The sequence below is a fragment of the Ursus maritimus genome, unplaced genomic scaffold, assembly GCF_017311325.1.
Source record: "Ursus maritimus isolate PB19 unplaced genomic scaffold, ASM1731132v1 scaffold_28, whole genome shotgun sequence".
In the NCBI taxonomy this organism is placed as follows: Eukaryota; Metazoa; Chordata; class Mammalia; order Carnivora; family Ursidae; genus Ursus; species Ursus maritimus.
Genome location: NW_024425341.1, coordinates 35034986 through 35051675, shown reverse-complemented (window position 1 = coordinate 35051675; position 16690 = coordinate 35034986). Strand labels below are relative to the sequence as shown.

At 47.0% G+C, this 16690-nt stretch overlaps 1 protein-coding gene across 1 annotated transcript in view; it reads left to right on the top strand.

Moving 5' to 3' along the window:
• ACSL1 (acyl-CoA synthetase long chain family member 1) overlaps nucleotides 1-13188 on the top strand; it is a 46041-nt gene extending 32853 nt beyond the window's left edge. The window contains exons 12-21 of the mRNA XM_040643409.1: nucleotides 1529-1724; nucleotides 2830-3161; nucleotides 4142-4237; nucleotides 4916-4988; nucleotides 6801-6889; nucleotides 7848-7964; nucleotides 9492-9635; nucleotides 10909-11010; nucleotides 11106-11177; nucleotides 11527-13188. Of these exons, the coding sequence (XP_040499343.1) occupies nucleotides 1529-1724; nucleotides 2830-3161; nucleotides 4142-4237; nucleotides 4916-4988; nucleotides 6801-6889; nucleotides 7848-7964; nucleotides 9492-9635; nucleotides 10909-11010; nucleotides 11106-11177; nucleotides 11527-11667 (1362 nt within the window). The 3' untranslated portion in view covers nucleotides 11668-13188. The remainder of the gene's footprint in view (nucleotides 1-1528; nucleotides 1725-2829; nucleotides 3162-4141; nucleotides 4238-4915; nucleotides 4989-6800; nucleotides 6890-7847; nucleotides 7965-9491; nucleotides 9636-10908; nucleotides 11011-11105; nucleotides 11178-11526) is intronic.
• Nucleotides 13189-16690: the final 3502 nt, after the last annotated feature.

Below are 16690 nucleotides of genomic sequence, written 5' to 3'. Positions count from 1 at the left end.
CGGGCGCACTGTCACCCCCAGAGAGAATTCTTTGCGCAGCCCCATTTTAGAAATGGCGCTAATGACTTAAAAGAGTATAAATGTGGGGGGGGGGGTCTGAATACTTGAACTTTAATCATTCATTTTAAAATTAGAAGCTCAGACTTCTGAAGGATATGCACATGGCATGATTCCAGAAAGATTAACTGTAAAAGTAGAATTTTTATGAACGCCATCCGACAAAGCCTCGTGAAGCTTCTGCCTCTGTAAAAAGCTTCTGTATTTCACTGGGCTTGTTCATAATGCACAAGTTGGCTTAAGATTCATTTTTTCCACCAATATTCTAAGTGCCCTTGGAAAAGCAGGATGATCTTTAGCTGCCCTTGGCCTGGGTTCCCTGTACACAGTGGTGTGACAAGAACCATCTCTTTTCCTTCTTGGACAATTTTGGATCATATACGTCTAGGAAAAACCAGTGGGCACCATTCATTCATTTAACCAATATTTATTGAGCACCAGCTATGTCCCTGACACTGTGCTAGGTGTCAGTAACCAGACTAATGGAGAGGTGACTAACTGAGAGCGAGCGGCCCTTTGATTGGCTGCTGGCCTGTAGGATGCACTTACCCTAAAGGATCAAGGGTCACGAGATCCCATCTTGCCTCTGTTACCTCTGCTCCTGCACACCTCAGGAGGTCTTGTGAGTTTCCAAAGCGATCTCAAACGAGTTGATAATGGCCCGTATATACCTAATTGCAGTTTTGGAAGTGTGCCTGGGAGGCAGGCCACCCTGAACAAAAGCCCCCCTCCCTGAGCTTGAATTTTGAAACCATGAACCAGGGTGTACCTTTCTAGTGGTTTCTGCTTTCAAGCCTGAGACCGTTTGTACTTCCGTGGCATCATCTTTTGAATCACTCTTTCTCTTTAAAATTTAAAATAGGCGGTCTGTGGGTCAAGAGCATATGGCTTGCCGGTGCAATTTGCATCAGGCAGGAACAAATCCATGCAGTAGATTAGAGCTGAACGTCAAGCCACTCTGCTCTTTGATGCCAGTGTCTCAACTGCAAAATAGTCAGTGGCTTTTCAGACACTTTTCGTGAGATTTGGATTTTAAAAATGAGACTTTAATAAGCTTGGCAAGTAGCCAGGTTTGCGAGTAGCTAAGTTTTTGTTTTGAGAATAAATCAGGCCTGAAGTTTCCAGGCGAGTAAAACATTTGGATTACATAACACCGTGTCATTCATTCACCAGCTATCAATCCTGAAGCTAAAAGAGCAGAAGCTCCATGGTCGTCACTAAAAATAACACAGTCTGGTCTCTTACCAGCTCCTTTATCTTCGGGGTGATCAAGAGAAATGCCACACTTTGATGTTGTGCAATGACCAGGGAATGCAAGAACGTTTTTTGAAAAGCTGCTGACATGTAGGAACTTCATAGTTTCTGGACACTGATCCGAAATGCTAAAACGGAAGCCTTGTGTGTCTGTGTGTATGTTGTGTAGTGCCTGCTTTGATGACGACATGGGGGTTATTTTTATTTACTGCCCTAGTGTGTGATGCTGTGTCATGGAGCTAAAATAGGATTTTTCCAAGGAGATATCAGGCTGCTCATGGATGACCTCAAGGCTCTTCAACCCACAGTCTTCCCTGTGGTTCCCAGACTGAGTGAGTTCCAAGGAGCAGTGGAGTGGGGGACAGAGCCCTGGACCCGGAGCCCAAGACTCGGGTTTGAACTGGGCCAGCCGGGTACCTTCTATACTCTTGGTCTCGCGGAAGTGTGCTTTACCCATCAGTAAAACCAGAATGCGTTGACCTCACAGAGCCATTGGTGAGGATTATAAGAGAAAACACGTGAACACACTTTGTGCACTGGAAGGCCCAATACAGGTGGAAGGCGGGAGGTCACATTATTTGTGCTGTAAACTCTTTAGAGCCTCTGTTTTCTCATCTGTGTGATGGACTGTTACCTCCTGCCCCTGCCGTCTAGCTCATAAGGTTGCTAATTGCATCACACGAGAACTCTAACCATGAAATGGTTCTATACATTGTAATGCCCAAGAGCATGTAACATTACTTACTTAGCCACATGGAAAGAAGGGCTTAAGCCAAGCCAGGGATGGAGAGAATGCCAGCCCCTCTGTGGGTGGTCATTGTGGCATGGACCACCCATCCTGGGCAAGACCAGTGTGTGGCAGTAGCAGTCTTCAAGATACATTTGGACGGGGCAGTTTTCATGCTCTTTATTGTAAGGCAGGGCTTCTGTTATCTGTGAGAACCTTCTCTCTTTTTTTAAAATGGTCCTTTAAAAGAAACTTTTAAAAACAGCTGGATTGAGCTATATAATTCACATTCCGTAAAATTCACCCATTTTAAGTGTAGAATTCAAAGGTTTTTTGGTATATTCACAGAGTTCTGTAACCATCACCACAGCCCATTTTTATCAGCTCAAGAAGAAACACTGGCTCTGCCCTGTGGCTGTCCTCTACCCTCTTCTGCTCCCAGCCAAATGCATCTACTTTTTGAATCTAGATTTCCCTATTCTGGACTCTCGTGTGAATGGAATCACGCAACATGTGTTCTTCTGTGACTGGTTTTTGTCACGAGGTTCGCCCATGTGGTAGCACGTGACAGTCCTTCATCCCTTTCAGTGGCCAAGTAGTATTCCACCGTATGGATAGAACACTCGTTATTTACCCTTTCATGCATCATCGGTGGGCATTCGAGTTGTTGTCACTTTCTGGCTCTTGCGTATGATGATGCTGTGAGCATTCCTACATGAGTGTCTGTGTGGACACGTGTTTTCATTTCTCTTGGGTGCTTACCTAGGAGCAGAATTGCTGGGTCCTGTGGTAATTCTGTGTTTTGCTCTTTGAGGAACTACCAGTCTGTTCTCCAAAGCAACCCCGCCATATTATATCTGCCCCCCTCACTGAGCAGCGGATGAGGGCTCCAATTTCTCCACATCCTCACCAACACTTGTTATCATCTGACTCTCTGATTCTAGTCGTTCACGTCATTTTGAAATCGTCTCTTTTCTTGACCCGTCAGATTTTTGGGCAGGCAAACACCACCCTGAAGCGATGGCTGCTGGACTTCGCCTCCAAGAGGAAGGAGGCAGAGCTTCGCAGCGGCATCATCAGGAACAACAGCCTGTGGGATAGACTGATCTTCCACAAGATACAGGTGACACATTCACAACCGTTGTCTGCCCCGGAAACTAACTTGGGCTGCGGGTTTCTGTGCGGGCTCTTTCTGAAAGCAAGGTTTGAAGGTGAGAGAGAAGGGCACGTTTTTAGTAATGTGGGCACATTTCTAAAAATTAAGGACAAAGCCAGTATGTAAACCGCAGTATTGCATGCAGACCCGAACAGCATGGTAACACGGAAGGGCAGAAAAGGAATCAGGGTGTTAGAGCCTTTCTAATTTTTTTTATTTTTTATTTTTTTTGTTTAAATTCAGTTAGCCAACATGAAGTACATCATTAGAGTCAGGTGTAGTGTTTAATGATTCATCAGTCTCTTTTTAAAAAAAGATATATTTGTTTGAGAGAAAAAAAGAGAAGGAGCGCAGGGAGGAGGGAAGGGGGGGAGAGAGAGAGAGAGAGAGAGAATCTTAAGCAGGCTGCCTGTCCAGCACAGAGCCCCACCTGGGGCTTCATCTCACGACCCCGAGATCATGACCTGAGCCGAAATCAAGAGTCAGATGCTTAACCGACTGAGCCATCCAGGTGTCCTGAGCCTTTCTAATTTTTTATTTTGCTTTCCTTTTCTGAAACAAGTATGTTACTCTAGGCGTCATTTTTTAGGCACGAGTGATAAAGAACGTGGAATAATAATAATACTGTGTCCCCCAAAATGCCCAAAATGGGGCAGTTGCCTGCAAACCCACCACTCTCTTGTTCTAATTCCTTCAAAATCCCCGTGGGTAGAGGTGTTGGCTTGTTTTTCATACCCGTTGAGAGAGCAGGGTGTAGCTGCAGGTGGAAACCAGCTCCAGCCAGGCCTTCCTTCTTGAACGCCCGTGAGTTCTCTGTGTGTGGGTGAGCTCCCTGCGGCCTGCAGAGAAGGAGCTGGTGGATCTGGGTTCCCAGAAGGGGTCTTTGAGGGGCCCACCCCTGTGCAGCCATCGGACCCTCACTGTCTTCCCTCTCCTTGCCTTGTAAGTCGAGCCTGGGAGGAAAAGTCAGGCTGATGGTCACAGGAGCCGCGCCCGTATCCGCCACCGTGCTGACGTTTCTGAGAGCAGCGCTCGGCTGTCAGGTGAGGCGGGCATCACTGCGGCTGCTTGTCTCAGGCTTTTTCAAGCCCAGGACTCTCCTTTCCAAAAAGTCTTTCTTATAAGTGTGTGTCTTATTCTGGTTTGGAAGATCACGCTATTCCCAGGTTGCTTGGAGACAGGAGTGTGTCTGTCTTTTAGCCTAGGCAGGAGATGACACGTCTGTGGCCACATAGACTGTGTCATTTTCTCTCGGGTAAAGCACCAGCCATGAAACTTGACTTTATCAGACCTGAGGGTATGGGGATGGGTTGCAAGTGATAAGCCGACCTGCAAACCCTGGAGAGAACCTGCCTTAAAGGGGAGGGGGAGGCAGCAGAGACTGGGCAACCAACAGGACAGGTGTGGGGCACGGCTGTGAGCGGACAGCGCGAGTGCATTGCTGGGTGGGTTGTGTGCAGTGTGACCTGTCAGGCCATGTCGGTGTCCCCCTCACCTATTTGCAGGAAGGCGAGAAGTAGATGACCACGGACAGTGGCCAAGGTTTCGTGTTGGAGTGAAGATGTTTGGGTGCTATCACAGTAGTTCTGAACAGATTTTAAAAAGAGCTGTGTCACCACGGTTAGCTATCACTCAGGAGTGAGAAGAGCATCCTGATTTGTGCCCTTGCAGCACAGGTGTGACTACTCTCTTTAATAACGTTTCATCTCTTGGTGGTCCAGTTTTACGAAGGCTACGGACAGACCGAGTGCACCGCTGGCTGCTGCGTGACCATGCCTGGAGACTGGACAGCAGGTACAAGCCGTGGGACACTCCTTACAGGAATCTCATTATGCTGGTGGGAATTCTTGGAATTGGCTTCATCCTTGGTTTGTTGACCACGGAGTTCTGTGTCTCGAGGGATCAGGCCTTAGGGCAAACGGTCTTGTAAATCAGGGATCTTCATGGAAAAGGGCTGCTATGGTAGTGCGTCGGGCTTGGAGGACCAAGTAGAGATTCACCTAGATTCTGAAGCTGGCAGCTGAGGGGTGAAAGCCCTTTCCGCCAGGTTCAGAACATTTAGCCCCACAGAGCTTTCCAGGAATGGATTGGGGTCTAATTATTTGCTGGTAAATTTGACTCGAATTTACACTTGGGTGCTGGGCTTGGTGTCGAGACCACAGAGAGAAAGAGACAAGTCATTTCTCCCAAAAGGCACAAGGAGAGGCAAATACAGAAATACTCAATGGAGCAGCCGTCCTTAAGCACATCGGTGCGTTTCGTCCCAGCAGCATCCCTGTGGCATAAGTCCTGTTACCTCTGAGAGGAAATGATTGTTGGTGAAAAAGCATGTAAACAACGTATAAGAATTTACCCAGCATTATGCTTCGGAGCCAGGGTTCCAACCCAGGTCTGACCGGTGGTACCTTCTGCACTCTGATAATGCAAATGCCACTGGTTTATTTGGTATATTAGAAATATGAGCACCGTCTAGGAACATGGATTCTCACGTCTAGACTCTAGAAGCACAATTCTGCTGGGACTAATACTAACAGTCTCTGAACCTTCTTTTTGGTTTAATTTTTAACCCCTGGTTCCTTACCAGCCTAAAGAATTTATTTTTTTTATTTTTTATTTTTTAAAGATTTTATTTATTTATTTGACAGAGAGAGACAGCCAGCGAGAGAGGGAACACAAGCAGGGGGAGTGGGAGAGGAAGAAGCAGGCTCATAGCGGAAGAGCCTGATGTGGGGCTCGATCCCATAACGCCGGGATCACGCCCTGAGCCGAAGGCAGACGCTTAAGGACTGAGCCACCCAGGCGCCCCCAGCCTAGAGAATTTAGAACAGTGATCTCTTTACGCAAACATTATTAAAACATAAGAGGAATTATTTGTGATGCTCTTTTCTTTAAAAAAAGATTTTATTTATTTATTTGAGAGAGAGAAAGAGATCACAAGCAGGGTGTGGGGCAGAGGGAGAGGGAGAAGCAGACTTTCGGCTGAGCAGAGCCTGATGTGGGACTCGATCCCAGGACCCTGGGACAATGAGCTGAGCTGAAGGCAGGTGCTTAACCAACTGAGCCACCAGGCGTCCCTGCACCATTCTATCTCAATAAACTTAAATCTAAAACGTGTTCACCCATACTTACGGAAGTAAAGACCATTTTGGTCAGAACCAGGTGATGTTGAGAGATAATCCATTTGGCAAAGTTGTGTATTTTCTCTTCTTAGAGAAAGTAGGGGTGTTAGGAAGAAGTCTGTATGAGGGAGAGGTGCAATGATGAGCAGGGGCCATCAGATGGTAGGAGCCGCATAAAAGTTTTAGAAAGCTTGCTTCCAGTTATTTGTAGAAACCCTTACAATCAACAGCCAGATGTTTTATAACTGAAAAAATAATTTGGGGCATCAAACTGGGGAAAGGTCCTAAGAGACTTTTGAATGTTTGCCTCTATTCTAGGAATACACTCTCTGTGCTCATTTACCAGGGGAGACGGGTATCATTGCAGCAAACAGACGTTTCTACCAGCTGTTCTCATTATGAGAAGGCCTGTTGGCCATGAAAGTAATTTGGCTTAAGGATAGTAGGAGTTCTCCTGGGAATGATCATTCTTTTATTTACCACGCAGGCCATGTTGGTGCCCCAATGCCTTGCAACCTTATAAAACTTGTAGATGTGGAAGAAATGAACTACTTGGCTTCCAAGGGTGAGGGTGAGGTGAGTGACCGCCCCCCCCCCCACAACGTTGTTCAGCCACGTTGCCATTCCCTCTGCTAGCTCGGCCGCTTCTCGCCAGTGTCACGTAAAGTCACTGAGCTTGATGTTATTGGTGATCCTGGATCAAACAGGCTTCTCTTTGAAGGTGCCTTTATGTGGGAGGGGACCACACATGTGTCTTCCTCTAGACACCGCAGGGACTTGGGCTCGAGAGCATGCAAAGGTTTCCAGTATCTTCAGGCCTGGAGCACAGCTCCTGTCAGCCAGTGGCCCTGGATACTATTAGTGAGCTACTGGCTAGTGGAAGGAAAGCCTCATGACTTCGAAGTGATTTCGTCCCCTGTGGGGCTTTGAGCCGGAACCTCAGGCAAGCATTAGCCCTACAACTTGACCGCAGCTGACGTCGTTAGGACAAGGGAACAGGGGCATTGGACATACCTCCAGGATTCCAGTGTGGCTCGTGAGCTCCTCTGGATCATGGAATTCAGGGCTTCTTGCTAAAGGTGGAGATACGCACCACACTGGAACACACACACACACACACGCATTTTCTCTGGGGAACCCCCCGTAAATGCTGTTAACAGATCCTCTTTGTCCCCTGCTGTTCTATCGAGATGGCTGTGACGTACACACTGTATGCGTTTAAAGGAGACAGCATAATGATTTGGTATCCATCTATGGTGGGGTGATTATTCCCCACAATAAGTTTCGTTAATATTCCATCATCTCACAGAGATACAAGAAAAACAGGAAAAAAAGAGATTTTTTTCCCCTCATGATGAGAACTCTGAGGATCTCATCTCCTTACTTTTAAATATAATCACATATCCGTGTGAGCCATGGTCACTGGGCTGTGTGTTTGGTCCCCGGTGCTTACCTGTCTCCTAACTGGAAATTTGTACCTTTCCACCCCCTCCACTCCCCCTAATCACCCCCTTCCTGATCTTTCTCTCTTCAGGTGTGTGTGAAGGGGCCAAATGTATTTAAAGGCTACTTGAAGGACCCAGCAAAAACAGCAGAAGTTCTGGACAAAGACGGCTGGTTACACACGGGGGACATTGGAAAGTGGCTTCCAGTAAGCGCTCACCTCCCCTGCTCACAGATACTTTTCTTCTGCCTTTTTGCTGTTGTGCTACCTCACTTTTCCCTTTCCCTGGGCGGGGGGGTGGGGGGGGCTCTTCCGTTTCCTGCAGGGAACAGCTTTATACGCTCAGCGTGCCTGGGTAGGGTTTTCACTTGAACCATAACGAAGATGTTTGGTTTTGATGCGTGACGTCGTCAGTTCTGGTTGCTGCTTCCCATTCGAAATCCAGAGAGACGGTGCATGGTTTTTTCTGTATCGGTGCTGGGCCTCAGTGTGAAGGTCTTAGTTCAACAAGGTGTGGGGGACATTGTGGTCTATGGCCAGGAAGGTGTGGTGGGCAAGACGTGGGAATATATGTGTTTCTTAGGCTTGTCATCTCCTTAAAAATAGGGTAAGCGTCCCACGGGTCAGGCCAACGACTTTGAACGTAGTCTCGGAATTGTTACTGCAGACAAATGCCAGGGTCCTTCGGAGGAGGAGGGAAAAGAACCTACAAGAAGCCCCACTGTGGGTTTGACCAGTTTGGCTTGTTGTGGGAACAGCCACTGCTTTGTAAGTGGTCGCTGTGTTGAGTGGCTGTTACTAACGTGGCTAAGGCAAGTTTTATCGCTGTATGCCGATTCTTGTAGATTTAAGGTGCATAATACTCCCGGAAATTTTTATTGTTTTGAAAAATGCTCCCCCTCTTCACCCAATTAATTCAGACTTCAGAATGCCCAGGTTATTCAGAGATAAATTAAGTCCTCTTTTCAAGTTCAAGGGGTTAAGATTAAGCGTCAGTTCTAACTCTGGCTCCGGCTCTAATGAACGCATTTCGTCCTATCCCTGGACCTCAGTCTGCAACTTGGGGAAGTGGCACAGAACCAGCGTGCGATGAGGGCCCCAGAGAAACTTCCCTACAGCTGACCTTTGGAAGCACAGGGAGGACCCCGGGGGTGGGGATGGGTTGATAGGTGGGGGTTTGGCGACCAGAGGTGGACACGATGGCATTGGGCTCGTCCAGTGCAGGGGTCGTTGTGGATTTCCCATGGTCCCGACGGGGGCTGCTGACAGACTCTGCCCCAGGGGCCAGGAGCGAGCCCCTCCCCCCCACCTTGAAACAATGACAAAGGTGGCATTTGGCCTTTCTGTTGGAGCTTTTACTGAGCCCCTGCTCTGTGCAGAGTGCTCTGGGAGGACAGTCTATGTCTGTACCCGCAAGGAAAATGGCTCCTCCTTGGGGAGGCACTGCTGGTGGGCTGCCAGGGGTGAAATGAAAGGCGTGAGCTCTGGAGTCCCTTTTTTCCTCTCTACTTGGCTCACTGGCCTTGGGCAAGTTACTCAGTCTCCCCAAGCCTTAGTTTCCATCTCTGTAAAACGGGCTGATACACTGGCCCCTGGGCAGTGTTACCAGGATTAAAGGCAAGCATGTGAAAAGTGCCCTGGACTGTGTGATAGATATGGGGCAGGGAGGGGGCAGAGCAGCCACGGACCCACTCACAGCGCCTCCCCTCCCCTCCCCTCCGCTCTAATAAACAGAATGGCACCTTGAAGATCATTGACAGGAAGAAGCACATCTTTAAACTGGCACAGGGAGAATACATAGCACCTGAGAAGATCGAGAACATCTACCTGCGAAGTGAACCTGTCGCTCAGGTGTTTGTCCACGGAGAAAGCTTGCAGGTACGCGCATTCTGGGCTGTGAGCCCTGTTACACAGGCGTGCCCACGCCTTGGACTCCGGGTGTTTGCGATGTGATGGAAAGTCCGCGATGAGTATTGAATTGGCTTCATGTGTGATGTGCTGGAATATTGGGTTTTGCTGCTTGGCATTTCTTATCCAGAAAAGTTTTTCTCTTGGAATTCTATATTTCTTTTTTACCTAGCTAGAGTCATCTCGTGTACCAAGGGGAGTGGAGAAAGATATTAGGGAGTGGGTAAAATAGCCTTCTAATTTAAACTGTGAAAGGAAATATTGATGTATTGATTATTAGAAAGTTTAGAATTTTCAACGTATTAAACCCAACATATTTATGCTACGTCTCCTAAATCATGTTTGAGCAGTGGGGATTGTGAGCCAGTATATACGTAAAGTTGAAAATCAAGGTCAATATTATAGTGGAATGTCTTCGCCAATGTCAGTATTGTAGTGGAATATTGGGCAGATGATGGCAAGGAAGAGAAAGGGGTCTGGTTTCCTGAAAGCTAATCTTTTTACGAATCTTGAGACTTTTAAATACTTGTAGAAGAATATTTTAAGGAATGCACCTATTTTTCTTTGACCTGGAATCTTTTTTTTTTTTTTTTGAAGGAGAGAGAGAGCACAAGCAGGGGAAGTGCAGGCAGAGGGAGAGGGAGAAGCAGGCTCTCTGCTGAGCAAGGAGCCCGATGCAGGACTTGATCCCATGATCCTGGGATCATGACATGAGCCAAAGGCAGACGCTTAACCAACTGAGCTACCCAGGCGCCTCTCTTTGACCTAGAATCTTAACATGCCTTCGATTTTTATTTAGCTTTGTTACTAAATTGTAAAAAATGTGGCATTGGAGGTCTAAAAAAAATGAATATGTATACATTTTTTTCTCTCCTTTTAAAAGCAGTTACTTGCTATTATCTTGTCTGCTTATTTGACCCTGTTTTATTTAAAAAAGAATATATATATATATATATATATGTATGTATACAAAAATAAATAAAAATTAGGGTTCTGTTAGGTTCTGATTCCCAGTGGTCCTTTTAAAACGTTTAACTGCAGAATTCCTGATGCTATCTGTATTTTAGATCCAAGAGCTCGTAACCTGGGCTCGGTGGACTCCCAGGGCTGCCAATACGTTCTGAAGAGAGGGTCTGTAACATCTATCAGATCCTCCCGGGGTCCATCGTGCAAAATGATAAAGAATCACTATTTCAGAACATCTGGATCAAGCCACATACTAACTCACTTGTGTGTGTTAAAGGCATTTCTCATAGCAATTGTGGTACCAGATGTTGAGACATTATGTTCCTGGGCCCGAAAGAAAGGATTTGAAGGCTCCTTTGAGGAACTGTGCAGGAACAAGGTAAGGTTTGGGAGTGTGCGGTACTTTGGCTTGGCATCGAGCATGCCTTCGGAGACCTTGAACACAGCAAGTGTGTTGTTTCCTCACCTTCCTAGGACGTCAAAAAAGCCATCCTGGAAGACATGGTGAGGCTTGGGAAGGATTCTGGCCTGAAACCATTTGAACAGGTAAGATTTGCATCAGCAAACATGCAGCCCTACAAAACGGTTTCTGACTTGAGGATTTCGTATGAATAGGTTTGGAGCACGAGGGGATTTAAAGAAACCCATGAGGAATGAATAAGGGCGAGCTTTGGCCGGGGGAGGGATTTCTGTAACTGAGGGCAGGCATTCTCTTTCCCTGGAGGTCAGGGTCCAAGCCCAGATCCTGTCCTGGGAGCAACTCCTGCCCTGTGTTGAGCGAGGCCGCTGGCCTGAGTCCAAGCCACGGGGTCTCCATCCCTTCTGACCGACTTGCTTGTAAGACCCAGGTTGTGTCTGCCCTTGGTTTTGCTTTAATGGCCTCGTTTATCTGCAGGTCAAAGGTATTAGTCTCCACCCTGAATTATTTTCTATTGACAACGGGCTCCTGACCCCAACGATGAAGGCGAAACGGCCAGAGCTTCGGAATTATTTCAGGTCACAGATAGATGAACTTTATTCCACCATCAAAGTGTAATGCGAGGAAGAAACCCAGGCCTCCACAGTCCCTGCTTATGGCCTTCACGTTGGTGATTTTGACTAGAGCGCGCGTAGGAAAGGGAGCGTCCGCGTTCGACTTGTGCATTCGGGGTTCTCGTCATAGGAATATTCGAGGAAACAGAACACTGCCTTACAGTCACCTCCTGTTGCAGACCATGTTTATGGTGATACACAATTTCCAAAATGAGCCTTAAAATCGTAAAGGGAAACTACCCACGTGCTAAGTTATTTGAGACTTCCTCAGTTAAAAAAAAGGGAGGGGTGGAAACTTCTGTCTCCCTGTTTTTCTAACCAAGGGATGAGGACTTGGCTATTTCTGGGATGTCCACTACTTGCTGCAAATTCTGCAGTTGTCTGCTGCTCTGGAAAGTACTGTGCACTGGAGGGAAGCTGTCCCTTAAAAACAAGAACTGTCCCGGCTGGAGAACATCACAAGTGGACCAGAGATTCTTTTTTGACCCCTTCCTCCTTCCCTTCCCCGCCTTACACGGCTCTCCGATGAGCCTTCTGCAGCTGGGGCCCAGAGCGGCTGCGCTTCTCTGCAGGCCCTGTTGTCCTGTGGGAGCAGAAGCTTCCCGGCGAAGAAGAGAACAGATCCAACTCAGCACAGACCTTGAGTCTCGGATGCATGGCTGCTCACCTGAGCGAGCGGATTCTGGCGCCCAGGGAGCAGAATGTTCTCAGACCCTCTTCTCCAGAGCCGATTCCCTCCCCACCGTCCTTCCCAGGGTTATGAAAACATCTGCCTTAGACTCTGCAGTGAAGACACGCATTTCAAGAAGGAAATAATTACCTGGATCAACCTTGCTCAGCTATGACGCCTAACGAACTGGCCCCTTTATCTCCGCCGAACCAGTCATTCTTTGTGATGGCCAACGGATTTTTAATGTGGTTTTCATATCAAAAGATTGAGTTGTGATTAACTGGCTTTTTCCACCCCCAAATAAATTCTCAGGCAGGGCATGTCTTTAAACCTATTAAGGGAATAGCTATACTTGGGTACTTACTGAAATGGACAGTAATAAACAAAAATGCTCTTACAATGCTACCTGATTTTTATGAAATGTGTTTGATAAGCCAAAATTCTAGGATGTAGAAATCTGGAAAACTCATTTTCTGGGATTAACTTCTCAAGGGATCTTTTTTTAAAAAAAAGTTAATTTGGGAAATTAGCTGCATTTCACTTTACTGCAAATCTTTGCCACGTGTGACTGAATTAAGTTGTCATTTATACACTGAAAGAAGTTGGTTTGGGGTTTGTGAGAGTACATGTATTAACAAGCACAACAGGGTTGGCACTGAAGAACGGCCATCGTAGTAACACTATTTGGTAGCCTAACTTCATATGTATATTCTTAATTGCAGAAAAAGTCAATAATTTGTCACTTTGGGGTTTTGAATGTTTGCTTTAAGTGTTGGCTATTTCTATGTTTTATAAACCAAAACATAATTTCCAAAAACAATGAAGGAAACCAAAATAAATATTTCTGCATTTCAAGTGAGTGAAGGCCTCTCTTTTCACGTCAGGGGTGATGTGTGGGACAGCCTTGGATGTGCGTGAGCGCAGAGCAGGAAGGGCCCCCGGCCTCGCCCTCCCCACAACTTCCCTGACACCCACGTGGGGTGACCTGGGGCCTCCAGCCATGTTCTCTGGCAACAGCACCGCTATGTTGTGCAGAAGAAAATCATGGTGTGAATAATGTGGATATTCTTAGAAATGCAAATTCTTTGCTGGGAAGCTCTGTTTCCAGAGACGTTGGCTGTGGTTGGTGGTTCTGTGGCAGGTTTAATTCTGTGTATTTTAGTAATTCTCTTACTAAGCACTGTTTTAGAAGCTGTCTCATTTATAGCAGCCAACTTTTTCCTTTTCCTCTGGTTTCCACGCTACACTATCATTGTAAAGATTTCCTGTTCTGCAGGTGTTCTTCAGTGAGCCCCCAGTGCCTTACATAGTCTGTGGTGGTGAAATCCCCGCCTCCCTCCCTTTAAATCTCGTGTTTGGTGTGGAGATGTTGGTTTTTCCCTCTAAAGCTCAAGCCCTGTTGGCATCTCTCTGGTGAGGCTCCGAATTCGTTCTGCCTTTTGTTTGAGTTGATACACTCCTTATCTTGTCTGTCCTCGTCTCCCCTTTCTCTTCCTCTCCCCCTGAGTGGAGGGAGCGTGAGTGTCTGCGCTCTGGGCATGACCTTTCTTTTCCCTCCCTTAGCACCCAACACGGCTTGCAAACCAGTAGGTGTTCGTTAAATCTCATGTGAACAAATACCTGCAATTTTGAACAAAGCTTCTCTTGTAATGAGGTTGATGTTCATGCTGGATTTTATCCTTTAAAAAAAAAAGTGCTAAAACACACATAAAATGTATCTTTATTTTTTTTAAAGATTTTATTTATTTGAGAGAGAGAGCGCATGAGTGAGGGGCAGGGACAGAGGGAGAGGAAGAAGCAGACGCCCTGCTGAGCAGGGAGCCTGACATGGGACCCAGGACCCCGAGGTCACCACCTGAGCCAAAGGCAGACGCTTAACCAACTGAGCCACCCAGGTGCCCCTCAGCTTCATTATTTTTAAGCACAGTTCAGAGGCATTAAGTGTGTTCACACCGTTGTGCAACCGTCAGTGCCATCTGTCCACGGAACTCTCTTCATCCTGCGAAACGGAAACTCTGCTCATCACACGGTAACATCCATTCCCTCCTCTCCCCAGCCCCTGGCAGCCACCGTTGTCCTCGCCGTCTCTGTGAATCCCGCTGCAGGTAAATCCTGCAGTGTATCTTCTTTGGGACTGGTGATCTCACTTATAATGTCCTCCAGGTTCACCCGTGTTGTAGCATGGGTCAGGGTTTCCTTCCTTTCTATTTTATTTTATTTATTTTTTTATTATGATAGTAAATTTTATTTAGTGCCAGGCCAATTTATTGTGCCAAGATTATATTTCCTGCATTACAAATTCAAAGTAATGACCTCTGGCCTTTTTGGAGGAAAATGTATATACTCTTTGTTACACTCTTACTAATTTCCTTTCATCTTTTTTGTTTTCTTATGTTCAGTTAGTCAGCACGTAGTACATCATGAGTTTTTGACGTAATGTTCATGATTCAGTAGTTGCGTGTAACACCCAGTGCTCATCACCACACGTGCCCTCCTTAGTACCCATCACCTCATTTCCTTCCTTTTTAGGGCTGAATAATAGTCCATGGTAGGCACAGACCACATTTTCTTTATCCATCCATTTGTTGATGGACATTCGAGTTGTTCATATCTTTTCGCTATCGAGAGTAATACTGCTGTGAACACGGGTGTACAAATATCTGTTTTAGTCCCTGCTTCCAATTCTTCTGTGTATGTACCTAGAAGTGGGATTGCTGATCATGTATATGGTAATTTTATGCAGAATTTGTTGAGGATTTGCCATCTCGTTTGCCCCAGCGGCTGCCTCACTTGACATTGTCACGAACAGAGCACAATGGTTCCAGTTTCTCTACATGCCGTCTGTAAACGTCCTCTCTGGCCGGTTTCTGTGTTTGTCATGACACACATCCTGATGGGCGTGAAGTGGTATCTCACTGTGGTTTTGCTTTGCGTTTCTGTGATGATTAGTAAGGGCGAGCATCCTTTCCTGGGCTTACTGGTCATTTGCATATCATCTTTGGAGAAGTGTGTCTTCAAGTCCTTTGCCTATTCTTACAAACTGAGTTGTTCATGTGTTTTATTGATCTGTACGTGTTCTTTATATATTCTGGATATTAATCCCCAAACACCGTCTTTCAGTTCTTTTTTTTTTTTTTTTTAAAGATTTTATTTATTTATTTCACAGAGAGAGAGAAGGCCAGCGAGAGAGGGAACACAAGCAGGGGGAGTGGGAGAGGAAGAAGCAGGCTCCCAGCTGAGGAGCCTGATGTGGGACTCGATCCCAGAACGCTGGGATCACGCCCTGAGCCGAAGGCACATGCTTAACGACTGTGCTACCCAGGCGCCCCACCGTCTTTCAGTTCTTAACTGCCATGGTGCACTGTTTGGGGTCCGAGCCTGTTTAACAGCAGTAGATACCCCGTGGCACTCTTCCCACAAAGCAGACCACACCTCCAGAGCCCGGTGGTCTGGGGCTCAAGCCCAGCCGGGACAGAAGACGATGGTTGACTCGGGGTGAGGCAGTCTTCTCTTCTGTGCAGACCCCCTGCGTGTTAGGCTTCTCTCAGGAGCAGCCAGAGAGCAGGCCTCTCCCCACAGATGAGGAGCGAGGAGGCGTGAACAGGGTAATGCTGAAACCACAGTCGTCTCTCTGCCCCCCTAACAGCCCGTCCTGCCCCTCCCTGCGCCCCCCCACCGTGACACACCCACATTCTAGATCTTTTTTTTTTTTTTAAGATTTTATTTATTTATTAATGACAGAGAGAGAGAGAGAGACAGCCAGTGAGAGAGGGAACACAAGCAGGGGGAGTGGGAGAGGAAGAAGCAGGCTCCCAGCAGAGGAGCCTGATGTGGGGCTCGATCCCAGAACCCCGGGATCACGCCCTGAGCCGAAGGCAGACGCTAAACAACTGAGCCACCCAGGCGCCACCCGCACTCTAGATCTAAACGCAGAAAGGCAGCTTGTTTTCACTATATTTGGCATTTGGCAAATGCTTTTGCCTCCCACTTTTTTCGATTACTTGGAAGACTCATCATAATAACTGAAATGCATCCAATGTTGCCACAGGCCAGGCGCTATTCTTAGCATTTTACCCGGATGACCCACTTCACGTTACCACCCTGGAGCCAAATGCTACTGCTGTCCCCATTTTCCAATGAGGAAATCAAAGCACACGTGTGACATGGCCAATGTCACAGCCCCGGACAGGACGGAAGCTGGAACTGAGCTTTCAGCCTCGTGGTGTGGACGTTTCTTCTCGTCCGCCTTCCGCCGTGAGCGTCCTTTCTCAGTGCTACCGCTTCTGCCTCTAAGCGTCAGGACGAATGGTTTTGACTCCTGTCCTGGATTGTTCTTTGTCACAGCAGGGCCTAATAC